The sequence below is a fragment of the Etheostoma spectabile genome, chromosome 5 (genome assembly GCF_008692095.1).
Source record: "Etheostoma spectabile isolate EspeVRDwgs_2016 chromosome 5, UIUC_Espe_1.0, whole genome shotgun sequence".
NCBI lineage: Eukaryota > Metazoa > Chordata > Actinopteri > Perciformes > Percidae > Etheostoma > Etheostoma spectabile.
In genome coordinates this window covers 16,318,271-16,342,433 of record NC_045737.1, presented here as the reverse complement: position 1 = coordinate 16,342,433, position 24,163 = coordinate 16,318,271, and the positions used below count along the sequence as shown (strand labels likewise).

The 24,163-nt window shown below is 38.6% G+C and overlaps 1 protein-coding gene across 2 annotated transcripts in view; it reads right to left on the bottom strand.

Moving 5' to 3' along the window:
* Positions 1-13,616: 13,616 nt before the first annotated feature.
* Positions 13,617-24,163, bottom strand: part of ckap2l (cytoskeleton associated protein 2-like) — a 13,050-nt gene continuing 2,503 nt past the window's right edge. The window contains exons 4-9 of one of the 2 annotated variants that reach the window (XM_032516267.1): positions 21,759-22,999; positions 20,453-20,648; positions 19,727-19,885; positions 16,983-17,055; positions 15,058-15,205; positions 13,617-14,156 (exon numbers count right to left, since the gene is read on the bottom strand). In XM_032516267.1, coding sequence (XP_032372158.1) covers positions 13,847-14,156; positions 15,058-15,205; positions 16,983-17,055; positions 19,727-19,885; positions 20,453-20,648; positions 21,759-22,999 — 2,127 coding nt within the window. In that variant the 3' untranslated portion in view covers positions 13,617-13,846. Of the gene's footprint in view, positions 14,157-15,057; positions 15,208-16,982; positions 17,056-19,726; positions 19,886-20,452; positions 20,649-21,758; positions 23,000-24,163 lie in introns of both variants that reach the window. The other variant, XM_032516268.1, reaches the window with a different exon arrangement.

Genomic DNA, 24,163 nt, shown 5'->3' with positions numbered 1-24,163 from the left:
CTAAAGTAACGAGCCAATTTTTTTAGAAAGTACCGATATTCGTCTTAAAATCTAAGGAGTAAAAGTAAAAGTCACCACAAAAACAAAGAGTAAAGTAAAGTAAAAATATCTAAAATCTACTCAAGTACAGAAAAGTATTTGTACTTCGTTACTTCCCATCTCTGCCCCTACCCCTCAATCAAAGTGAGTAGTGGAACAGCCCTTAGTCTCACGTGAACGCGCTAACCTAGGGGAAGGGGTAAAAGGGGTAGGGGGAAGATAGAGAAATGAGATTCAGCCTATATATCTGCCTTTAGAAAATAAAGAATCTTGTTAAGTGAGAAAGAAAGAGACCATGGTGGCATTTTGTTTGTGTATTGTGCCAGTCCTTACATTATGTGGCATGCGGAAGTGACAAAACAAGATAAGAAACATGCACAAGAAAGTATGTTCCAACAGCAAAACGCTGGAAAACTTCCAGTGCTCATCTCACATTTCTAATGGTTTGCATGACTCAACGGCATTTCATCACAAAATACATCATTCAGTTGCACAACAAGTGCAAACGTTATGATAACTGACATGCATTTGTTGTGAAATGTTGTGTGGGAAAGCTATCTTTCCAAGTTGATACTCATTTGAAATTTTCAGATCCCTCCACTGGCGGTTTGCAGCAGAGCTGCAGGGAACCTGGAGCCCACTGCAGTTGTCCCACACGGGCATGTTTGGAGCTGTTTTTCAATTAAACTATAAATTGTGTGATTTTATAATTGTATGATAAGTTAGTGGATAAGGTAGGCAATGTTACTTTATTGTCAGTTTTGCCCAAAGCTAACGCTCACCGCTAGCTTCGGCTAATCGTAAACTAGCAGGTGATAAATGCGGTACTTTGTCTAAGCAGGTAATTTATCTAGCTAACATTACCGTTTCAAATTTGGAAAAGACTTTTCAGACCGATAAGTTGAAATAGTTGTGTGAATACTATTTCATAATTGCAGGAACGTTAGCTAGCTAGTAATTATACATTTCTAACAGGGTTGGCTTTCAGTTGCTTAAACCTAAACACCCTAGTACCAACAGTTACGCTATTCATTGGGTTAAATTCAAGTCAGTGTGGTGAAAAAGTGATAAAGTTTAAAGTAACGTTAGTACTAACGTGAGTTAACATTACTGTAAAATGTCTAAATAACAGGTAAGAAGAATAGATTGGGATAGCTATCATGCTGCCCAACATATGGACAGACTTCCACATGCATCTGCCCGTCTTCTGATTCAGGTGAGAAGCAAGGAGGACAAATAGCAACGTTAGCGATAGATTGGGGCCTAATAATGAACGTTATTGCGCTTGACTGACGTGGGGCTCAAATACTTCCTGCATCCATATACATATGTTGCGGACAACAAACAAGAGGCACCGGTGAAGGCAGTTATACAGTCCCTGACAAAAGTCTTGTCGCTTATCTATTTTGTAGAAACACCTGCTATTAACCTGACTTTTAATTAATCAATTGGTGTAAGAAATAGCTCATATGAAGCTAAACCCTCCCAAATGATGTTCAATGCACTGAAATAAATTTGTTTCACTAAAAAAAGATTAATTATTTAAACAAACAGAAAGGTCAAATTTTGGCAAGACAAAAGTTTTGTCGCCTATCTTAATTGAACAAATTTACTACAAATACTAAAATATGTCAGCAAATTAAATAGTGGTGCTGTGAGATTCAAATTTAATATCTTGTATGACTTCCATAGCTTGAAGGCTGCATCCATGCGTTTGGCAAGGATTCATACAATGTATTGATGAAGTCTATGAATAGCTAGGAAAGCAGTCTTGCATGCCTCCCAGAGTTCATAATATCTTTTTTGTTTGGTCTTCCATGCTTCCTCTTTCATCCTACCCACATATGCTCAATGATGTTCATGTCTGGTGACTGGGCCGCCAATCCTGGAGCATCTTGATCTTCTTCGCCTTGAGACTTTGAAGTGGAGATGGAAGTATGCGATGGACACACCATCCTGCTGAGAATTTGGCCTCTTTTATGGTTGGAATATAGAGGTAGCTAAGATTCTTGGTATTTGAGACTATATTGCCTCCACCCTGCAGATCTCTCACACACACCCCCATACTGGATGTACCCCAGACCATGGTTTTCCCACCACCAAACTTCACTGTTTTCTGGTTGAATCTTGGATCCATGCGGCCTCCAGTAGTCTCCTGCATATTTGAGGCAACTGTGTTTAATTCAACAGAAGATTCATCTGAAAAATCCACTTTCTTCCACTTCTCCAGCGTCCACCTTTTAGCAGGCTGTGGGCCTTGGCAAATGCCACACGGTTTTTCAATTGTCTTTTGTTTAGTGCTGGCTTCTGGCACTAATTGACCTGGTGGCCATTTCTAGACAGATCCGACAAACCGTTCTGGTTGACCAGGGACTTCGGGGACCAGGTCTGGTGGAGCTCTGCTGCAGTGGAAATGGGCTGGCCTTGGATTCAAGCCAACAAACGGTCCTCTTGAGCAGTTGTCTTGGGGGTCTGCCTGACCTGGGCTTGTCAAAAACATCTCCAGTGTCTTCAAATGTTTTTAAATCCTCTGTACTTGACGCTGAGACACATTGAAGTGTTCTGCCACATCAGCGTGGATCTGTCTTCAGCCTCATGATAATCAAAACTTTAGTCTCAGGGTGAATCTTAGGCCTGTTTGCAGATGTCTAGTTGCAGTTGATGTGAAGGTCTAGTGTACTGGGGTTGTTTTTATACACACCTGAGACCTAATTGATCCATTATTAGTCACAGGTGAAGCTCATATGACAAGGCACAACACTTATGTTTTTGCAAAAATTGACTCAATGGGCTTTACCAAGCTGTGAATATTAGAATACTTTTTGACAGTTTCTTTTTGCACTGAAACTTTATTACAGAAGCTGTTGGGATTAAAATGAGCCATTTCTTGTAAATAAATCTTAATTAGAAATATATTTCAGCGGCACTTCAGGTCAATTTGTACACAAGCGACAAGACTTTTGTCAGGGACTGTAGGTCATGTCCCCATGTAACGTTAATTTTACACAGGTATTTTAACCGTAACCGTAGATTTTTATGTGCGGTTTGTCCTTTTGTCAACATGCAAACAACACAACTGGATACGGAGTGTGACAAAAAACGGTGGTCAAGTCATTTCAACAACCAATTCCTAATTTCTTACAATGTCATTGGGCTTATATTTCTGCATTTATGTAGATTCCAGTTCTTTTCATTATGACAGAGTAGTTAGCTTTCACAACGCTCTATATGCGATATGTTGCTGACAGAGATGGCAAAAGTACTCACTTCCTGTACTTAAGTAGAAGTACAAATACTTGTGTTAAAAAATAATACTAAAATAAAAGTACTGATTTAACTTCTTTACTCAAGTAAAAGTAACAAAGTACAGGCTTGGAAATTTACCTAAAGTATAAAAGTAAAAGTAGCCTAGTGAATGACAACCATTTTTTTAAGCAAAGCTACCTGGACCACGCACAGGTTAGAGAGCACGCTGAGGAACTTCAGTGGACATGGAGAACATGCTCTTTATATGCCATTGGCTACATTTTAAATGGATGTCTGCCCTTTACCATTTAAAGGAATCTACATGTATGTGTGTGTGCTCAAATATGGCTTCTGGAAAGAAAATAAAGGATAAAATGTGAAATACTAAACACACATTAATGAAGAAGTTCCCCACACTTTATTGGCCAGGAGTCATTCTTGAGGACTACTATCTCAAACATCTCTCTCCGATAAGGCCGAGGATGATTAGGAATGTCTTAAATGTGCAAGAATTATAGGCCAAAACAACAACAGGCTTAAATGAACTGACAACATAAGTTATATGACTTACAGTTCTCAAAGATGCACACACACAATCTTAACTGATTATCCTCCAGACAGCTAGTCTTTTTCTTTTCTCTCACTTTCTTCTTTATGTGGCGCGTGCGACTGGTCAGGGTGTGAGGCGCATGTCCGCGCTATTCTCCTACATGACGACCTCTTGTACAAAACTAAAGCAACGAGACAATTTTTTTTAAATGTAAGGAGTGGAAAGTACCGATATTCGTGTTAAAATGTAAGGAGTAAAAGTAAAAAGTCACCACAAAAACAAATAGTAAAGTACAAATATCAGAAAAATCTACTTAAGTACAGTAATGCAAGGCAAGGCAGCTTTATTTGCATAGCACATTTCAGCAACAGGGCAATTCAAAGCGCTTTACACAAAAACAGTTAAAAAAATAAAAAACTGATGAAACACAAGAATAAACAGTGTAAAAATAAAAATAAAAACAGATAAAACACAAGAATTAAAGTTACAGTGCAGTATAAGAAATTAAACATTAAAGAAATGAACAACCATTTAAAATGTATTTGTACTTTGTTACTTCCCATCTCTGATTGCTGATGAGCGGATTTAGTGTCTCGGAAACATTATTGTCAGCCACACAGCATGTGACCTGAATAAGCCTTCAAATCAGACCAATTTCAATTTAAATCTCTCCAATTCAAAAACAATAAAACATAATGTTTGTTGTGACTCTATGTAATGTATACTCCTTCAGTATGACTGTTTGTGGGTTAGACGACTAACTTTATTTAATGCGATAATATACACGGACGCAAGGCTGCGGTATGAGCATGTCTTTACTTGCACTTTGACATCTCTACAACCGGAACAGTAGTCGCACACAGAACACCCAGTAGCAACATTGACAGTGCAACATAGTCGAGCAGTGCTTGATCTAATATACCACAATGTTGAGTCAATTCTGAACCAACCAGCTGTTAGATCATCTGAGAGCCAGGCGTTTCCAAACATGCCCCCTACGTCAATGTTTACAATCATTTTTTTGCATTGCAGTGTGTACTGAGAGATATTGTATTCTTAAAGACAATTGTGTGTACAGGAATTTTTCTCCAACGGAGGAGGGAAAAATGTTTTTTTTTTTTTTAAATATCGAAATATAATTTACTTTAGAGAGGTCAGAACAACTTGTCAAACAAAATCTACAGAACTTGTTTACATTGAAGCTTTCATGAAAACCTGCAAGTCCACAAGCTCCTAAATTATCTGCACTGACACAAAATAATGTAATTTTCACATAGCTATCAAGAGTTTGAACAAATACTCCTATTTGTTCAAGTGATAATTTAAATCCTTAATTAATGGACAAAAAAAAAAAAATAACCTGCAGTAATCTTGTAAACAAAGGCTTTCTTTGTCCCTTTCTAAAGACATTTATTTTCATGGGACCCGATATGTTGACGGTGTGATTATATCAGCTGGACACTGCAGTGGACTGCCAGAATTCTATAATACAGTAACCATAGTAGTGAACCCAGGAAAAGTCACCTTTGTTGGCAAAAAGCTCACATCTTGGTACCTGGAACATTTTAGGTCCTTTGAGCTTGTGAATAACATTCATTCAGACACTGAGAACAGGGAGCGGTGTACCAGAGGAGCCACAATCTTTTTTAAATGACCTGCTTCATATAGTTCTACTCGAACATAAGGTCAGTTTCAGCAAATATGACAGAAAATTAGTTTTATAAGTCATACTGCACCTTTAATTGCAGACAATTTCCACAACATCAAGATATACAACAGTTTATTGACAGTCCAGGCAAAGTAACTCATTTTGGAGCCAAAAATAGAAATAACTGCAATTTTTAAGTGTAGATCCGTTCTATAACGTGTCCAGAACAACATACTTAAAGTCCTAAGAAATCCTAGTTGAGGAAATATGTTTAATTGTCATCAATCCAATATGTGTGCCAGACAACAATACACCCCAATGGGTCTATTTGTTTCTTTTACTCATATCAAAATAAAACTTTATACAATTAAAGTATCCATGAAAAGTAAAATCTTTTGTAAAATACACAAAAAATAGGCTTAATTTTTTCCTTTACTCCTACCACAATAAATCTTCACGTAGTAAAAGCATACATGAAAAGTAAACTATTTTGTATCAGAAGTTTCTTCGGAAATAAATGTGAATATGCAATATACTAATCGAATATGTCCAAAATACACCCTAATGGGCTTATTTTTTCCTTTACTCCTATCACAATCAAACCTCACCAGTGAAAGTACACATGAAAAGTAACATTTTAGTTTTACAAGTTAGTATCTTGGCACCCATTGGCAGTAGGATGATTGGATGAAGATTGGGCCAATGTACGTTTGTCATACATATGAATGGTGTTTCTGTCTATGCAAATTATGACATATTTAATAAGTGTGGAGCTCATGTCCATATTCAAATTCATTTAGAAAAATCTTGTAATACAAAAAAAATTCTTTTCATATATACTTTTACTATGTCAAGTTTTAGTATGGTAGAAGTAAAGGAAAAAATTAAGCCTATTTGGGTGTAGTTTGGCTATATTTAATATGTGTATTTGCATATTAACTTTCATGCAAATTAATTTAAAAGAAACGTTTAATACAACATTTTTTTACTTTTCATGGGTTTCATATTGATAGGAGTAAATAAAAGAATAGCCCCATTGGGGTGTATTGTTGTCATCTCGGCTTGAAGAAAATTTAACATATTTCCTCAACTACTTTTAGCATGTTTTTCTGGACACCTCATAGAAATGATCTAAGCAGCAAAAAATTATTTACCAAAAGTCTGTCGTAAAACGCTACTTTGCCTGGACTATAAAAAGTGTTCTTATATTTACAGTTGGAGTATTAGTGTAAAATTACAATTACAAAAAAACAAAACATGAAAAGGCGTGGGGGCAACCGTTTGTGTGCATTCAATGTTAATTCTCACGAGTTTGGATGGGCTTAGCAGTTGCTTTTGTTATCTTAATGCTGTAAATGCTAAGCATAAGTTTAATGCTTCAACTGTTGAACCAACTTTTTAACATCATGACACGGCCCAATTGCTGATGTTGCTGCTAAAAAAAGTATCCTATTTAACTAAGTAAGGTTTTAATCAAGCAGGATCAGTATTCCTACCAGCCAATCAGTAAACCGGATCATAAAAATGGTTGCATTAAAGAACCCCAAACAGTCTGTTTCAGTAGAGATTGGTCAAAGCAAAAGAAATCAATCCGCTTCACAGACATAAAATAAATAATACTTTACCCATTTAAATAACACATCAAGAAAATGTTCCTATTGAAGGGAAACACAACCACCATTACACAAAGATAAGTTTACATGTCATGCGATCATATTGACAGGGATCTCAGCTTGGGATGGGAGACTTCAAACCTTTAACAGGATGTTGCATCAGCTTTGAAACAGAATTTATCAAGAGAAAAGGTTATTTAAAAAAGCCAAATTAAGTCAAAATACAGTATAGATAGTTTGGGACCCAGTGTGATAGGAGTTTGACCCATACTGCAGCCTTAATTTTGGGTGAAGTTCCCATCTTTACAGTATATTGCAAGAGTATCCCTTTAATTAAGTTCAACAAGATAAAAAAAGAAGACACATAGCCACCCAGGAATGACAAATTATCTAAATAACTCCACTGTCTGCTTGGTCCAGAGGACCAGCAGGGAAATCTTGAGTTATGTGGTAGAAGGTGGAGGTGAGCTGGTGGTTAGTGCCTGCAGAAACAAACAACAGAGAGGAGGAGACTAAGTGCCAGTTTAATGCAGTTTACTGAGCTATAACAGTGAATCAGAAATTCAGACTGTGATTGGATGGATGAAATAGAGCAGGTGGAAGTTGGCTCAGTGTCATTGTAAACTTGTAAACGTTGGGTTCAGAAATAAATCAGTAAGAAGTTCTTGCAGACTCACAAGCTAAAGAGAAGTAAGAGGTTCTGGGGAAACATGTTCTGAACATGTAATAGTAGATGCAACATTTACATACAAAATTTCTACAATACAAAACAACTTTGAAAAATGAAAAAAAATACATCTATACGCTTACCTTTCGATGACTTTGACCGGAACACAGTCGGTTGGGTTTGGACGGAGGCAGACATTTGTAGAATTGTTCACACAAGCCAGGTAATAATTGTTTTCCCTTGATTTCAGGCCAAAATGTTCCCCTCCTAGAGGAATCTTCATAAACCAATGATCAGTGTTGAATGAATCGTTCCTCTCCACCTGTGAACACATAAAATACATGCTTTGATTCACCCCCATTGAATTAATTATACTAAAAAATGTATATATCTTTATATACTATTGCTATTGATGAAGGTTTTATTACCTTCAGGTCTGTTCCAACCACCTTTATGGAATATTTACAATTGCCACGCACGAAATGGAAAGCAATCAACTGATCGGTTGTTGTGGTATCTTCAGATATGTACACCTCAGGTTCTAAGGACAGGAGCAAGACAACACATTTACTTTGTATCAGAGTCAATACATTTGCCATAATATTCCTTCAAATAACAATCATTCCAAATCAGATTCAAATCAAACGATGTAACTCACTGCAAGAGGTCTTAGGCCTATATGGATTATATAGAGTTTTAATGCCACAATACGGATGGAGTGTAATAGATCAATGGGGCATCAAAGCAGTTACTCTTTTACTTTGAAATAGTACTGGTCGTAAGAAAACAGTAGTACCTTTGTTTTGTTGAAAGTCGTCAGCAACCAGCTTCAGTTCATCATTCTTATCTGTACGGACTGTCATATACCGCCCTCCCTTAGTCGCTAGAACATATGTTTTTCTTTTCACCATGTTGTCTCTTCAGTTGCGTTCTGACAAGTAGGGAAAGGATAGAAATATCTTTAATATTAAGAAACAAAATCTGCAGTAATTCAGAAATTTTACAAATTCCAGTTTTCCAAGTGAATAGAACTGCAAAAGATGCATTTTTCTTTACAATTTACAATTCTCACTTGTCAATACACTTCAACTATGTAAATTTGGGAACGTGGTTGCCCAGACCATCATCACTTTAACTGGCATTATGTATGGTCTAACATTCCAGAAGTGTCACACAATCCAGACCATCAGGAGATTCAGTACAATTTCATTCATAAGACATACCTCAACCCTGTGAAAATGCATCACATGAAGGTAATTACAGCCCTTTATGCACTTTTTGCTCACTAAAAGCCCAAGGTACATATCTTCACATGACCTGCGATTGCTCTCCTGTTAGTCAGTTCTGGAACAATATTGCATCCAAAATATCTGCCTTGATTAATGATACTGTACCTGTTACTACCTGTGTTGTGATTCTGATTGACAGGTCGGTACAGGTTGCTATCTAAGACGGTACATCATTCTGATTCTAATGGTGAGCTGCGGGCTCCGTTCCTGCTCTTGTGCCTTTGTTGGGGCTTGTACATACTCTGCATTTCTGCATGCCGTGCATAATATAGGCCTACACATCCATCACTCTGGAAGTCAGCATTTTCTTTCCATCACAACTACCCTCCTATCTAGATTGCGTAACACATGCGGACGTTTCTTTTATTGTGTCTACTATAATTGAGTTAGTCAATTTTTAGTAATGAATCAAGACGTAAACATATTTTAAAATACAATTTCTTCCAATACACTTTGTTAATGAACGACTGTTAATAAGTCAAAGCTAAATTCCGTGGTTAAATGTAACTGAATACATAATACTCTTTTATACTTTTACTCCTCTACATTTTTAGAACAGTTTGGATAGCTACAAGTGCTATAAATAATGTGTAGATTAACATTTTACATACAAAACACATTATTAGGGACATTCTGGAGACCTAGTGGTTAAGATGTGTACGTACAAACACAATATCTTTACATTCATGACCTTTGTTGAATGTAAGGTTTATTGCAAGTTAATCTTGATTCATCAATTATTCCAATTGTATAAAATGTCTAAAAATGGTGGAAAAAGTCCATCACAGTTTTCCAGAATCTATGGCAAAGTTTTCAAATATGTCTTGTTTAGTCTGACCAACAGTTCAAAATCTGAATATGTTAAATTTCAATAATATAACACAGAAAAAAGCAGTGAATCCTCACATTTAAGGAGATGGAAGCAGCAAATATGTAATTTTTGCTTTAAAAAATGACCAAAACTATCAATAGATTTTCTAAATAGTTGCAAGAAATTTTAATTTGATCAACTTATCGACTAATTGTTTTAGCTTTAGTTGCATTTCAGCCTCCCTCAGTGTATGTACCTAAACTAACTAATCAATAAATGGTAATTAATAATGTACTTATTATTAGTAATGTTATAGGTCTAGTCTATTGTTGCACACAGCATGACATTTTATACATTATATTAAGTTTGTAAACCATTTGAATGGCTATTAAGTTGCATTATTATTATAATGACTATAAAACCATGTTAAACAATAAATCATCTCTAGATTACCAAAAAAAAGAAAAAAAGATGAAGTATAAGCAGGATGGTGTATCCTTCGGCAACGAACTCGATTGGTGCAGCAGATTATTATTGCAGAACAGGTTGGAACAACCAACTGAGACACATGGGAAATATAAGATAAGAAAACCTTTGTTTGTCCCCATGTGGGCAAATTACGAGCAGAGATAGATGTGTACAAGCAGCAACAAGTGTCAAACTTGATAAGGTAAAAGTAGATTCCGCCCCATAACCTCTCCTGCAGACTGGTATTGTTATGCCCATAACTCTGTAGCAAAATAATATGCGAGATGCATGCAGGCAAGTCGTGCATTAAATCACTTTATAACAATGCCTCGCAATGTTAAAGCCTGGATATCCCAGGGGAAAAGAATGCAAAGCGAATGTGAGTGTTCGGAACAAATAAATAGTCGCTTACCTTCAGCGATAAAGTCTTGTGGAACTTGTGTAGACTCTGGGCAGCAGTGAGGTTGGCGGCAGCATCAGCCTAACTGCAGTAACGGAGACCATTTAAATAGCTCACCATGCTGACTGACGTAGGCGCTCCACGCGTAGATTTGATCACGTAGAGAGCCGGACGTGACCTCTAGCTCACCCAGTAGTGCGCACCGTGCGCATTGGCTGACTCCTACAGCGGCCCGGGTTCGACGTCCTACCGGTTTTTGTGTGTGTCAAAAACACATACTCCTCGGAGTGAGGCACAAATCGTCATATCCACAAACTAAGCTGAATCATATCTTCCATGTTCTGTAATTTATTTACTGTTCTTTTATAACAGTAGGCCCTTATATTACCTTTATGAAATAAATATGTCACAGCACACACAGGACATTGTATGGACATTGATTTATTGGCAGTCCAAGCAGGTTCTTCCTGTTATGAACCGTATTGGCCTAAGGTAGGTCTGGTTAAAAGACTCAATAGGTCTACATCTTGCATTGCAGCCTTAAATTGACCCAAGATTATGAGCACCAGATATGAAGAGTAAAGTGGCTGTAAACTGATAAGCATCCTACAGACAGAGCTGGATAAACACAAGGGCAGAAAACGTTGGCCCAAATATCCACACTCTCTGTTCACGGTGTATGGATCGTGTTATTTTGCACATAAGGCTACACATTGATTATTTTTAGGTTTTAAGATTTAGCCTACATTTAACCTCACTGTAACTCTTTTTACTGTAAATGTACAGTAAGCATACACAGAAAAAGTTTCATGGACCCACAAACATTAGATTGTGTTCAAATACGTTAAGAATGTTTGGGAGATTTTGATCAATTACACATAAGCATTTAATAACAAGACAATTTAGGAGACTGGGTGTGGCTCGGAGGTAGAATAGCTGTCCACTGCTCCTAATATTTAGAATGCAGTAATATAGTTTTGGGGTATTTTGCCATTGCTGGTCACTTTGCATCTGGCTCCATGTACTCTTTTTGACCTAGCTTCTGCCTTCAAACTGGATTGTTGGTATAAGACTATGTCTGTTCTTTTGTTTTTCCCAGAGTATGCCTCTATTTTGGGGAGAACCTCAAATGCAACATAGTGGTCAATGTTTTTGAGCTACTGTGTGTGGTGGCAAACTGCTCACCAGTGCTAAGCCATCAATAATGACGGTTTCTGCTTCTGGTTCAGTGTCGGGGTTTTGACAAGAGACTCAAGGATGGGAGCCAGCTGAGATTTCTGTCCACCGTGAGCTTCCCTGCATCACTTCATGTGAGCCGCAGCTTTTTTGTGATGGCTAACATACTTTTTTTTGAAAGAGCACTAACCACTGAATAATTGTAAACCGTTCACATGAAAATGGCACGTATCTGCTTCACTACTTGGTGTCATCAGCGCCTTGACTGACAGACACCGACATACAGACAGGACGGAGCTCTGCATTTTCCAATATTTCAACCATGCTGCGCTTTTTAATTTGTGCTTTGGAACATAACAGCCACAAAACAATCACAAGATCGTTTCATTTATCCGATTCCCGGGTTGCTTGGCGCTGCCTTTTTTGATTTACTCTCTAGTTCTCTCGAACGCTGCTGCACACACTCGCTTTCACTGGCCGCAGAGCCTGGGGCAACTTTAAACACCGTATTTGATTTTCATCTGTTTTAGTAAAAGAATTTTCACTTTCAGTTAATTTGATTACTGCACGTATGTTATGGGTGTGCCAAAGCCTTTTAAACAAAGCTCATGATGATTTACCGTTAGATAGCAACCTGTACCAACCTGTCAACTCCTACACGAAACGCTTCAACGATCAAGTGATTCTGGATTTAGTTTCGAAGAATGGGTGTACTTTGTGACATTACCTGTTCAGGGCAGATGTTCCCAATCTATTTTTAGCCGGGTGAGGAACCCTAAAAAGATAGAGACCATATCAAGGCCCTCCTAATGCACAGTATGTCACTTGGAAGAGAATTATTTATTATATCTCTTATACACTTATACAATCTTATATAAAAAAACAAGAGAAATGTATTGGAAAGATATGTAGTAACAATAGTTGCAGATACTAAGAATATAGATTTGTTCGATTAGAACAAATACATCCATTTACTGTTTGATTTTAAAATTAAAATACTTGAATTATGAAAATAAATTTTCTATAATCATAATAATTTAACGGAATGAATCTGAAAACATTTCATGGATCCCTGACAAAGCCCCACAGACCCTACTTTGAGAAGCATTTACTTTGGTATGTACACATTATTTGAAGGTCCCGGGGCATGACAACTTCCCTTTCTGAGGTTTTTTAACATTATTATGCGTTCCCTCCAGCCTGCCTATGGTTCCCCAGTGGCTAGAAATGGTGATATGTGTAAACCGAGCCCTGGGTATCCTGCTCTGACTTTGAGAAAATGAAAGCTCAGTTGGGCCGATCTGGAATCTTGCCCCTTATGACCTCACAAGGGGCAAGATTCCAGATCGGCCCAACTGAGCTTTCATTTTCTCAAAGGCAGAGCAGGATACCTCCCCTTTATCTGCTTTGCCCGACCAGAGAATTTGGCCCAACCATGAGAAAGAGAGAGACATCAGTCCTTTCAAACAAGCAAAGTGGCAGTTGGTCAGCCCCCCCCCCCCTCAAAAGCTACAGACTCAGAATTGGCACATACCAAGGAAAGCTTATTTTAGGATTGGCTCTAGTGGCTGTAATTCCGCACCAAGGCTGTATTTTGGGAGATAGACTTCAGATATGGTATTAGGGGACCACTAAGGTCTATATAAAAGCATCTAAAGAGCACCAGGTCATGGGACCTTTGATGGAATAAAATACAGGGACTAAAATTATAAACCCAGAAACTTTTTTTATGACAAAGTGTGAGAAATACTTAATTTATAAAAACAGGTAAATTGCCTAAAATATAAGGTTCTACCTTCGAAAGGATAAAACTCACCTTTTTTAGTGAAAAGGATGAGATCTTAAAATACCAAAGTATGCACATACATTGACTTTGTTTGCCCTGCCATGTGAACAGTGACAAGTGAATGCTGCACAGCACAGATGTCAGCACAGACAGCTAAACGCCTTCATCGTAGACTAGCTGGACAAACACTTTGTCTTGAAGTGCTTCGTTCTGTCTGTAGACGTACATGGGCGTGTTATTAGCAAACATGCTGGTTTCCTCATTCTTCCACTCTTCAGTTCCCTGGTCATCCTCCTCAGAGATCAGGTCGTTGTAGGAGGCCACACAGAGATCGTGGTCCTGGAGGGATGCGGGGTATCGGAGGGAGGATCTCTCGATTCGCACGGAGCGTCTGACCGGTGTAAAGAAGCGAACCTCCTGGCCGTTGAGCCGTACCGGTTCTGTCTGTTGGCTTTGCGGGCCACTGAGGAAAAGCGAGGGGGAAAAAATTATAATTTCAACTTGATCCTCCAGGAAAATAATTGGGATTTTATTGTTAGTACAGAAAGCCATGAGGGCCTGCCTCAGTTTTGTCTTTTCTCCTTCTTCAAACCTTTCCCCTTACCACTCTTCACTCTTTTAAATATGCTTATTCTTTTCCTCCTCTTATTATTGAACAATATAATGAATCAACACTCTTACAGGGCTGGCAACCCATCATATTCATTTCTTTTGTTTTTAATAATACCTGATATTTTTTTAACTTTTGTCCTCATGTTGTTGTTGTGATGTCATTTCTGAGAGATGAGACATGTCTTTCACTCTTTCAGTGTGAATGAAATGACTAATGTCTAGAAGTCTGTGACCGACATGTCCTCAATAAGATTAGATCAGAATGCAATATTTTCCACGTTGTCTTATTTTGACAACAGTTATCTTATCGTAACATATCTGTGCGGAAGAAGGATGAGACATGTCTGATGAGACATGGGACATTATGCTTTTCTGTGTTTTCTGTCTCATCTACAATGAATTACGGTTGAATTTGTTTTTGCCACATGTTAACGTGGCCAAAACTACATGTTTACATCGCCAAAACTTCAAATAATGAGGAAAACGTATTTTAGAGTTAAAATGTTCAAATTTCCCACTCTTTTCAGTTTTTTTCTACTCTCGGCTGAGTCTTAGGCAACAGCTAAGCTGGTCTTCTATGATTGGTCATCTACTCCAAGTTGGCAGGACTGAAGTGTTTTGAAATTTTTTTTAAGCCACTGCAGTGTTAACATTGTTGCATGTAACTACATACTAACGGCAGTGAAATATGTCACCTTGGCTGCCAGTGTCATCATATATAGTTGCTGCAAGTTGTAATGACTCAAACATACCCTGGAGTTGCCGTGATCTTGTACTTGACTACAGATGAGTCTCCTTTCTCTCCACAGATAAGAGCTCTGACAGGTTTAGGAGTTATCATTGGGTTGATACTCTCTGGAGTGCCTTCACCTGTTGGAATTTGGTCCTCTTTCTCGTTTTCTGCGGATGAGGACAAAAACAAGTATTTTGTAAACCTTGTTAGCATTTTATTTAGATTCCACTGTTGAAATTACAAAATTAGTGGTGTGACGAGAACTCGTGAGATTAAGCGTGACAAGATTTCTTGTCAAGGGAAAAAGTGTCTCGCGAAAATCCCCCGCCTGTTGTCCAAAGTTCACTCAGAGTTTACTTTTGCAGAGCGATAGCGGTAGAAAAAGGGCTGCCTGTAAAACCCAGCATTAGAACGTTGGAGTACCGTCTCGCGCACGCTATCCTCTTTCTCTGGAGAAAACCCAACTTTACTTTTAATTATATTAACCAGAAAGAGAAATGTTCTCCATTCATCCTATAGTGGTCATAAATCAATACTAGAGAAGTCTACTTCCTTGTATAATGCTGGAATTAATAAAATGCAGAGGAGAAAAGAGCATCTGTCTTCACAAAAATCATCTGTTGACTGTTTGACAGTAATTTATCTGTGTTTTAGAACCTAATCACCTTGAAACGATAAAATAAGCTTTATTTCTCTAAATAACTAAAGTTGGGCTCCATGTGCGAAAACGACAGCAGAAAGAAACAGACCTACTTGTGGTTCGGGAGTTCCGTGTGAACTATTACAATCCAGTAACGGAGGCACACAAGGTAGCAAATGTGAGTTTGTGCAGCTAGTACGACATTCTCAGCTAATGGCAGTGCAAGGGAGCCCATGTTTTTTGCATGTGCATCTCTTTGCGCTGCAGTCTAACATCTAGTATTTCTGGTGGTGCTACAGGGTGATCAGTCATTAATGGCATAAATCTCCCATCCAAAATATGCCACCCCCAGTCTTTTGGGTCCAAAAGTTCACTTTGCAGCTGCTGACGTTGGATGGAGAGTTTGTGATTCCACTTGTGATGAGTTCTGAGTCACTCTATCACAGAATCACCTGTATCTCAGCATATCCAGTGATTCATCTTTTTCGCCCCCATAAAGCGAAACTAGAGCTTTTTCACCCTCTACAATGATGCCTTTTCCCACATTTCCCTGTGACTGCCTGTTCGAGAAAGATAGTGTCATTCTTTACTTTTTTCAGTGCCATTCCCTTTCCTATGACTTCTAATTTATTGAGTTTATGCATAGGTTAACTTACTGAATGGACAAGAATGTGTTTGTTATTTGGTCCCTGTTTTTTCTTTTTCAAGAAAGAAACTAACTACATACATTTTTGTTTTACAAGATACTAATTTGTAAAACTCAAATGTTACTTTTCATGTGACTTTCATTGTGTAAAGTTTTATTGTGGTAGGAGTGAAGGAAACAATTAAACCTATTTGGATGTATTTTGGGCATATTCGATTAGTGTATAGCACATTTGCATATTAAAATTCATTTTCAAATAAACTTGTAATACAAAAATGTTTCCTTAAATGGATACTGTCATTGTATTAAGTTTTATTTTGATAGGAGTAAAAGAAAAAAAATAGCCCCATTGGGGTGTATTGTTGTCTGGCACACATCTTGGATTGATGATATTTCCTCAACTAGGATTTCTTAGAACTTTTAGTATGTTGTTCTGGACACGTTATAGAAAGGATCTATGCTGAAAATCATTTGCAATTAGTTCAATTTTTTGGCTCCAAAATGAGTTACTTTGCCTGGACTATTATTCAAGACAAATGTAGCACAACCTTTGGCATTTACAAGACAAGTATAAGGCAAAAACAATGATCCCGTTTTAACAACTGATTGAAATGTTGGGTAAAACAGTGGTTAAAAACAAAGCATGCAGGCCAACTACCTTGGATCTCGTCTTGGATCTCGTCCTTCTTCTTCAGAATCTCAAACACCACAGTCCGCAGCTCGTCAACTGGCTACCATAAAAAAGAAGCACAGAAACATGAAGCAAAAACAAAGCACTTTTCCTCTTCAGTCCATCTACAGGTTGGAAGCGGAATTGTCCATTACCACTGTTTTATTCGGACCACAGATCCGCTACCCAATCTGCAAACTTGCATAGTGCGTTTACCATAGACAGTTAAAGAAATGGACCAACAGATCCCGTTGATCAGGACGGAGACCAGTGAAGGATATTAGCTGATAGCTGAGTGTTACTGCACAGCCTCCAACTGAGCTTGACGGCGTAGATGTGACGTGAGCAACCTGTCTGAAAGTTGTAAGTCTTCAGGTAGCTGTGCCAAGACAAATCTCAATCACTCCAAATCTTGCAGAGACGGATAGTGTAGATATGTTAGGAGATAACATAGGGACAGGCTAATTATTGCTAACTAACATGCTAGTTAACATTAGCTATTAAACCTAAACAGCTAATGTAAGCTGTAATCTCTGAAATCTAATGTACGTCTCGTCTTCACGATTGTGAAGAAGCGGGCGGGCCTACTGCTCCATTTCCCCCGCGACTGACGCACACACACACAAATATACACAATCACACACGGTGGATGCAGGAAAAAAACGCAGATGAGATGTACAGGATGACATAAAATGAGGACAGCTACATCATTGTAGGTGCAATGATAAATTAAAGTCCAATAAGTACTTTATCAAACCGTATGAATGCGTTTCCCAGCCCAGGATAGGAAATTATGCCTTTATGCTGGATTATCAAGGCGGGCCCCCCTACTAGGCCTACAGCAATGTCCACGAGTAGGCTACCATGAATAGGACAGTATAGGATCATAGAGACACAGCAATTCCTGTTTTTCACCTACATGTGGCAAAAACGTGGCTGGTAAAAAGTGACAGTGGCAGGGGGATTTTTAAAAGTTAACTCCAGCTGCAAATGTTGGTACAATATGAAAATGGCAGGTGGATTTAAGACAAAAAATAATAATAAATAAAACATGTCTGTCAGTGGCTTGCTGATCTTTACATTGTTAGCTAGTTTCTTAACCTGGGCTGTAATACACATTCATACGGTTTTATGAAGTACTTATTGGACAAGCGTAGCGGTCCTATATTTAGGCATTTTTCCTACATCCACCGTGAGTGCGCACGCACGCGTCAGTAACTGAGCAGCAGGATTGAAACGGCAGCACCTTCAGCGAGATCTGAGTAAAAAAACAAGGTCACAGTGATTGGTTGAATTTGCGTGAAATGGCGTGATCAACATCGTGAAATCCTGGAGGGACTGGTTATTTACTATTGCAGAGGAGAAGAAGAATTATGGCTAAATAAGACACACAAATGTCTTCAGTATATGTCCATAATATGAACATTTTACATTAAGATAACATTTGTAATTATTAACTATAGTTCAAGACATTATTCATACCCAAGAGGTTGCAGGTTTTGTGTAGTCTTTCTGCTTCCTGCCAAGTGACTACAACTGAAAATTAGCTTAAAGCTATGATCAGTTAAGGTGCATCAAAAAGCGACGTTTATGTTAACTGCACATGGTCCCTTTTAAATAAAAATAAACAACTTGACACAATGCCTATAACATCCTTAATTATTAAGTATGATTGTGTATCGCTGTAGCCAGCTGTTGCAGCCATGTTTGCCTGTGATCTCTACCATTTGTAGAAAGCAAAAGGTCAGCCGAGATAAGACAGACTGAAGACTGAAGCGGAAACTATATCAGCTATCACAGTTGAACAGCATTTAGCACAAACTAAATGTTCTGCTCTTCTGGCCTGTCACTCATGATGAAGACTGGGCTGTCAGACACTGACACTGGACACTGGTCAAACAAAATGCTAGTATTGGTGCTCAAGCTGCTCAATAATTACAATAGGGTCACTAAATTGGATGTTTTGTTTAAATTGTGTGCAGCAATTGATTACAAAGCAAATGTTTCCATAACAAAAGTCTGAATTTGTATATGACCAGCAGTTTTACTTATTAAGTGCTGATAAGACCCATTTGTTGTAAAACATACCCCTCTCGATGATCTTTTTAATTAATTTTTCCCTAATATATCTTATATGTACTAAGTAGAGGTTGATGAATTAAATAAAGACTCTAACTGAGCGGGACATTTTCCACTTGAACTGAACTGAAACTGGAATGGCGTCACTGTTTCTCAATTACATAAACATAACATTCAATTAGGTATATCTTTAGCATTTCATTTATTATTATTATTTAAATTAGATTAAATAAGATCCAACTTTATTGACATAAAAGCTAATACACAAATACTACAGCTGTGATGAGTAAATATCAGCAGGTATATCAGCTCTGGTGATTTATCGGTCAGTTGACGAATGTCCATTACCTCCTGGCATATACTGTCATATTGCCAAACCTTGGAAAAACATTTTTCCTCAATTGTGAAACTGTTTCTAGATTTTTTTTAAATAATTTGTTTCTAGCTAATCGATTGAGTTAATCACTGTCACACGATGATTCAAAGTGTTTCATCACACTAAAGCAAATGTAAATGCAATACTTCCTGAAGCCATGCCTTGTCACTGATTGGAGGCTTCTGTTTTGTTTACAAGAAAACTCCACAGGGCACATTTAAGAACTGTACAAAATTCATAAAATATTTCCAAAGTTTGACTATCATGGATGACGCACCTCCAGCACAACACCAACAGCCTCTTCAAACATGGGCAGGACATCCAGGTTGCCCTCTTGTTCCATCAGGCGGGCCTGACAGATCCAGTACTTGGCAAACTTCTGGGACATAGGTGGCAGTCGTGAGAGAACCTCCTTCACCTGGTCTGGAGCGCAACCCTAAGGGTGGTAGGCTCACATTAAACTCATAAACTGAAACAAAGGGCCTCAGTATGCTACAACTGTGATAAATTGAAGTGGCTGAAAAACCCAATAATTGCACCCATTTTATGCCAGAAAAAAGAAAGTAAGCTGGGGTTTGAACTTCTCTTAGAACCACTCTTTTTCATTATTTACACAAACAAGTGGAACACTATGAATGCATTCCAGGACAAACTGTGTAAAAGTGTGCATATTCAAACGATTATCAAATCTCAGCCCTCTGCATAACGGCAAGCCAGGCCTTTTAGGAAATGTCTTAAGACATATGCCTACCAACATGGTCAGGCAAACTAGTTATTTTTTAGACACCCAATCCTACTTTAAATGGAATTGATTTTTCTTCATTTACTCTCCGATTTTACAAATCTGATCCAACTGTCCATGGATACTCCCACACTGCAAATTATGTCCACCAGATATTTTTTGTGAAATGTAATATCCACTGGGAGGTTAGTTATCATTACATCAGAATCAAAATACCATGGAAACCAAACAGAAAGTAATTCATTAGTCCACACCATTTACCTCTTCAACCAATTTGATGCAGTCAGCCAGGGATCTGTCCACTGCACAGATGAGAGAGTGGGTGTTGTCTTCCTCCTCCATGGTGCCCCAGAAAGGCTGGGGTATGGCCACGGTGCGCCTGACCTGAGGTTTCACTGGCATTGGAGGACGCTTGTAGGAAATACCCTTGGCTTCCCGCCATTCATGTAGCTTTCTCCTTCAGACCAGACAGTAGAGCAGAGGGTACAGTTAAAAGTCAACATTTTTGTTGATTTTCTTTCTATTTTTAATTGTTACTTAACTGGACAGCACAGCCGCGAGACAAGGGGAGAAGAAGTGAAATGACATAGGTCCTAGGACAAACTGGGGTTAAGGCCTTTAACATTTTTATTTTAGATAAACAACTCTTAGTTTCTACTTAATATTTAAAAGGGACAGACCAAACCTTCATTTTCTTGTTTTACCAACCATTGCATATTTTTAGACCTCATTCTGCTTGTATCTTGTATGTGTGAGCATCTTTATTGCCATAATCTTTACTGAATCATCACTCGCTCATACTGGGTTGGGTAACAACTTGATTGACATAAAACTGATAAAGCCATTCAACTGAGGTATGTTAAAAGCCACACTTTAACTCCTTTAAAACATTTATCCTATTAGTCATTTTCCAAAAGTGGCATTTTGGACGTAGACTGTGGTTGAAACTAGTGTGCCCACACAGATTCATTCACTGTCAACAAGAGTGGCAAACCAAGAAAGCATAGCCTGCACATGCCCAGAAATTTAAATCAGACAAAGTCCTGAAGTATTTAGTTTCATTTAAAAGTGCATGAAACTTCGTTTTGTTGGATTTCTGAGTGATTCTATGGGGATTAAAGGATAGGCAAAATAAGCATTGGCTTAAGCATATTCCTTTAACAAATAGCTACGGTGGCAGATTGTGGAAATAATTGTTTCTTTCATGTATGTTAAACAAAATAAAATTATCCATCAGCATCATCATCAAATTATCTTGTGTCTTCCTACAGAACACTTTAACAGAACACTTAATGGATGTGCGGCCACATGCATTATTTTGCCTGGCTTGTTTTGTTAAATGACGGGCTTTGTATAAAACATGTTAATGATCCTTTAACTTGCAAAAATGTATGGTTTTGATATAGTTACTGATACTCAGTTATCATATTGGCACCAATATAGTTAAAGTCCACCAATACCCTGCCTTTTATACTGTATAAGCGGATGCTTGAAATGTGACGATTCAATGGTTCCAAGGCATAGTTTAATGCTATATGTTTACCGATAGTTGTACTGTTCTACTTACATTCTTTCCTCTTGGGCGGCAGTCAATTTCTTAACCTCAGTCTGGGGAAAAACTCTGACTGGGACCTTTGGTGTCTTTGTGTTTATGACATGACCGGTATGGCTGACGGTCTTGCCTGGCCGTGGAACTGTCTGGGACATCACAGGAGCGCTTGTTCTTTTTAAACCAGTTTGTGGTGGAGGAGCATTTGCAGAACTGTGTCCCTTCGTACCACCGGTCTCTTTACATGTCTTGGTTTTCCCTCCCAGCTCAGCCACAGCAGCGCCCACAACCCCAGTGATTGCTCTGGAAATGCACCTGCTCGCTGGCCCCGAGGATGTTTGGGAGGTGACTTTGCATGGTGGGCCATTTTTAAGCCCTGCCCCATCGGATCTCTGCTTCGTGGACCTGTCTCTGGGCTGACTAGCTGATTTATTTATTTTTGACATCCCTGCTTGCACCTCTGGCTTTATGGCTGCGGCTGTGCACTTGGAGGAGATGGACGTTGATTTCAGTTCACTTGATAGCTGACTCTTACAAGATGGCTGAGAATGTTTACCCAAAAGTGGTTTAGGATTAGACTTCTTGTGATCTGGAACTTTAATCCCAGCTCTTGTTTTCTCAGGGTAGTTTAGAGCAGGGGTAGGTAATGGTTTCCTTTGAGCCATGGCAGACCTCTGGGAAACAGATGACGAGGTGCTGGATCGCACCTTGTTAGCAACAGACATAGTGGTGGCGGCGGTGGTATCAGCTGCTGTGGCAGAGGTGTGCGTTAACTTTTGACTTTGACTGTTTCTTGGCTGGGTCACCGCAGGAGTGAGTCCTGTTTTTGTTTTGACCATTGGGCCGAGACTCATCCTGACACTGATCGTCTTTGAACACGACCAGGTAGCATTTGAGCCACTGCCAAATCTTTTGCTAGATTTAGTTACAGCTGTACGAGCTGCAGTTGGTTCTCCTATGTTTGGCTTTTTTGTGAGATGGCTGGCTGCATTCGGGTTGGATTTGGAGGACACAAGGGTGTATGTTCTAGTCAGCACAGGGTTGTGATTAAGCTTTGGCTGTGCTGGGCCACTGATTGCAGATGGACGATTGGTATTCTGCCGTCCAGTGAGTATGTTGCCTGTAACATTTAATGTGTTATTGACACCAAATGCTTCTCTGGCAGGGTGTTTTGTGGATTGAGCAGCCAGAGTTTGAATTTTTGTGCCTTTGTATATGATTCTGTCAGCCAGAGCCTTGTTCTCTTTTCCTTTAACAACCTGTAAAAAAAAAGATAGACAGAAACATGACAATTTGTTTTGATTAACAGGCCAACTAAGCACAAAGTTAAAACTTTTTTTTAAATTATTATTCACTTTTTCACTGTCTTGCAAATAAGGGTCCAGATTTTGGCATTCTGACTCTTTGGTGGGATTGACCGAGATCTGAAAAAATGTATCCACTGATCTCTTTCGCCATGTACAGTGGGGCTTGAAAGTTTGGGCACCCCAGATAAAAATGTGTACCAATGTGCATAAAGAAGCCAAGAAAAAATGGAAAAATCTCCAAAAGGCATCAAACGACAGATTAGACATTCATATAATATTTCACAAAAAGTTAGATTTTATTTCCCTCATTTACACTTTCAAAATAACAGGGAAAAAAATGGCGTCTGCAAAAGTTTGGGCACCCTGCAGAGTTTATAGCATGCACCGACCACTTTGGAAAGCTGAGACCTGACAGTGTCATGGATTGTTCTCAATCATCGTCTGGAAAGACCGGGTAATGTTTATCTTAAGGTTTTAAATGCCCAGAATTTTCTGACCTTGCCCCAACAATCAGCACCCTGGGTTCTTCTAAGCAGTTGTCTAGAAAACTGAAATTGAAAATAGTTGACTCTCACAAAGCAGGAGAAGGCTATAAGAAGATAGCAAAGCGTTTTCAGATGCCAATATCCTCTGTTCGGAATGTAATTAAGAAATGGCCGTCATCAGGAACAGTGGAAGTTAAAGCAAGATCTGGAAGACCAAGAAAAATATCAGACAGAACAGCTCGCAGGATTGTGAGAAAAGCAAGTCAAAACCCTCGTTTGACTGCACGATCCATCCAGAAAGACCTGGCAGACACTGGAGTTGTGGTACACCATTCCATTATAAAGAGATACTTGTACAAATATGGTCTTCATGGAAAAGTCATCAGAAGAAAACCTCTTCTACGTCCTCACTACAAAAATCAGCGTTTGAAGTTTGCAAATGAACATATAGACAAGCCTGATGCATTGTGGAAACAAGTTCTGTGGACTGATGAGGTTAAAATAGAACTTTTTGGCTAGAATGAACAAAGGTACGTTTGGAGAAGAAAGGGCACAGAATTTAATGAAAAGAGCCTCTGTCCAACTGTTAAGCATGGGGATGGATCAATCATGCTTTGGGGTTGTATTACAG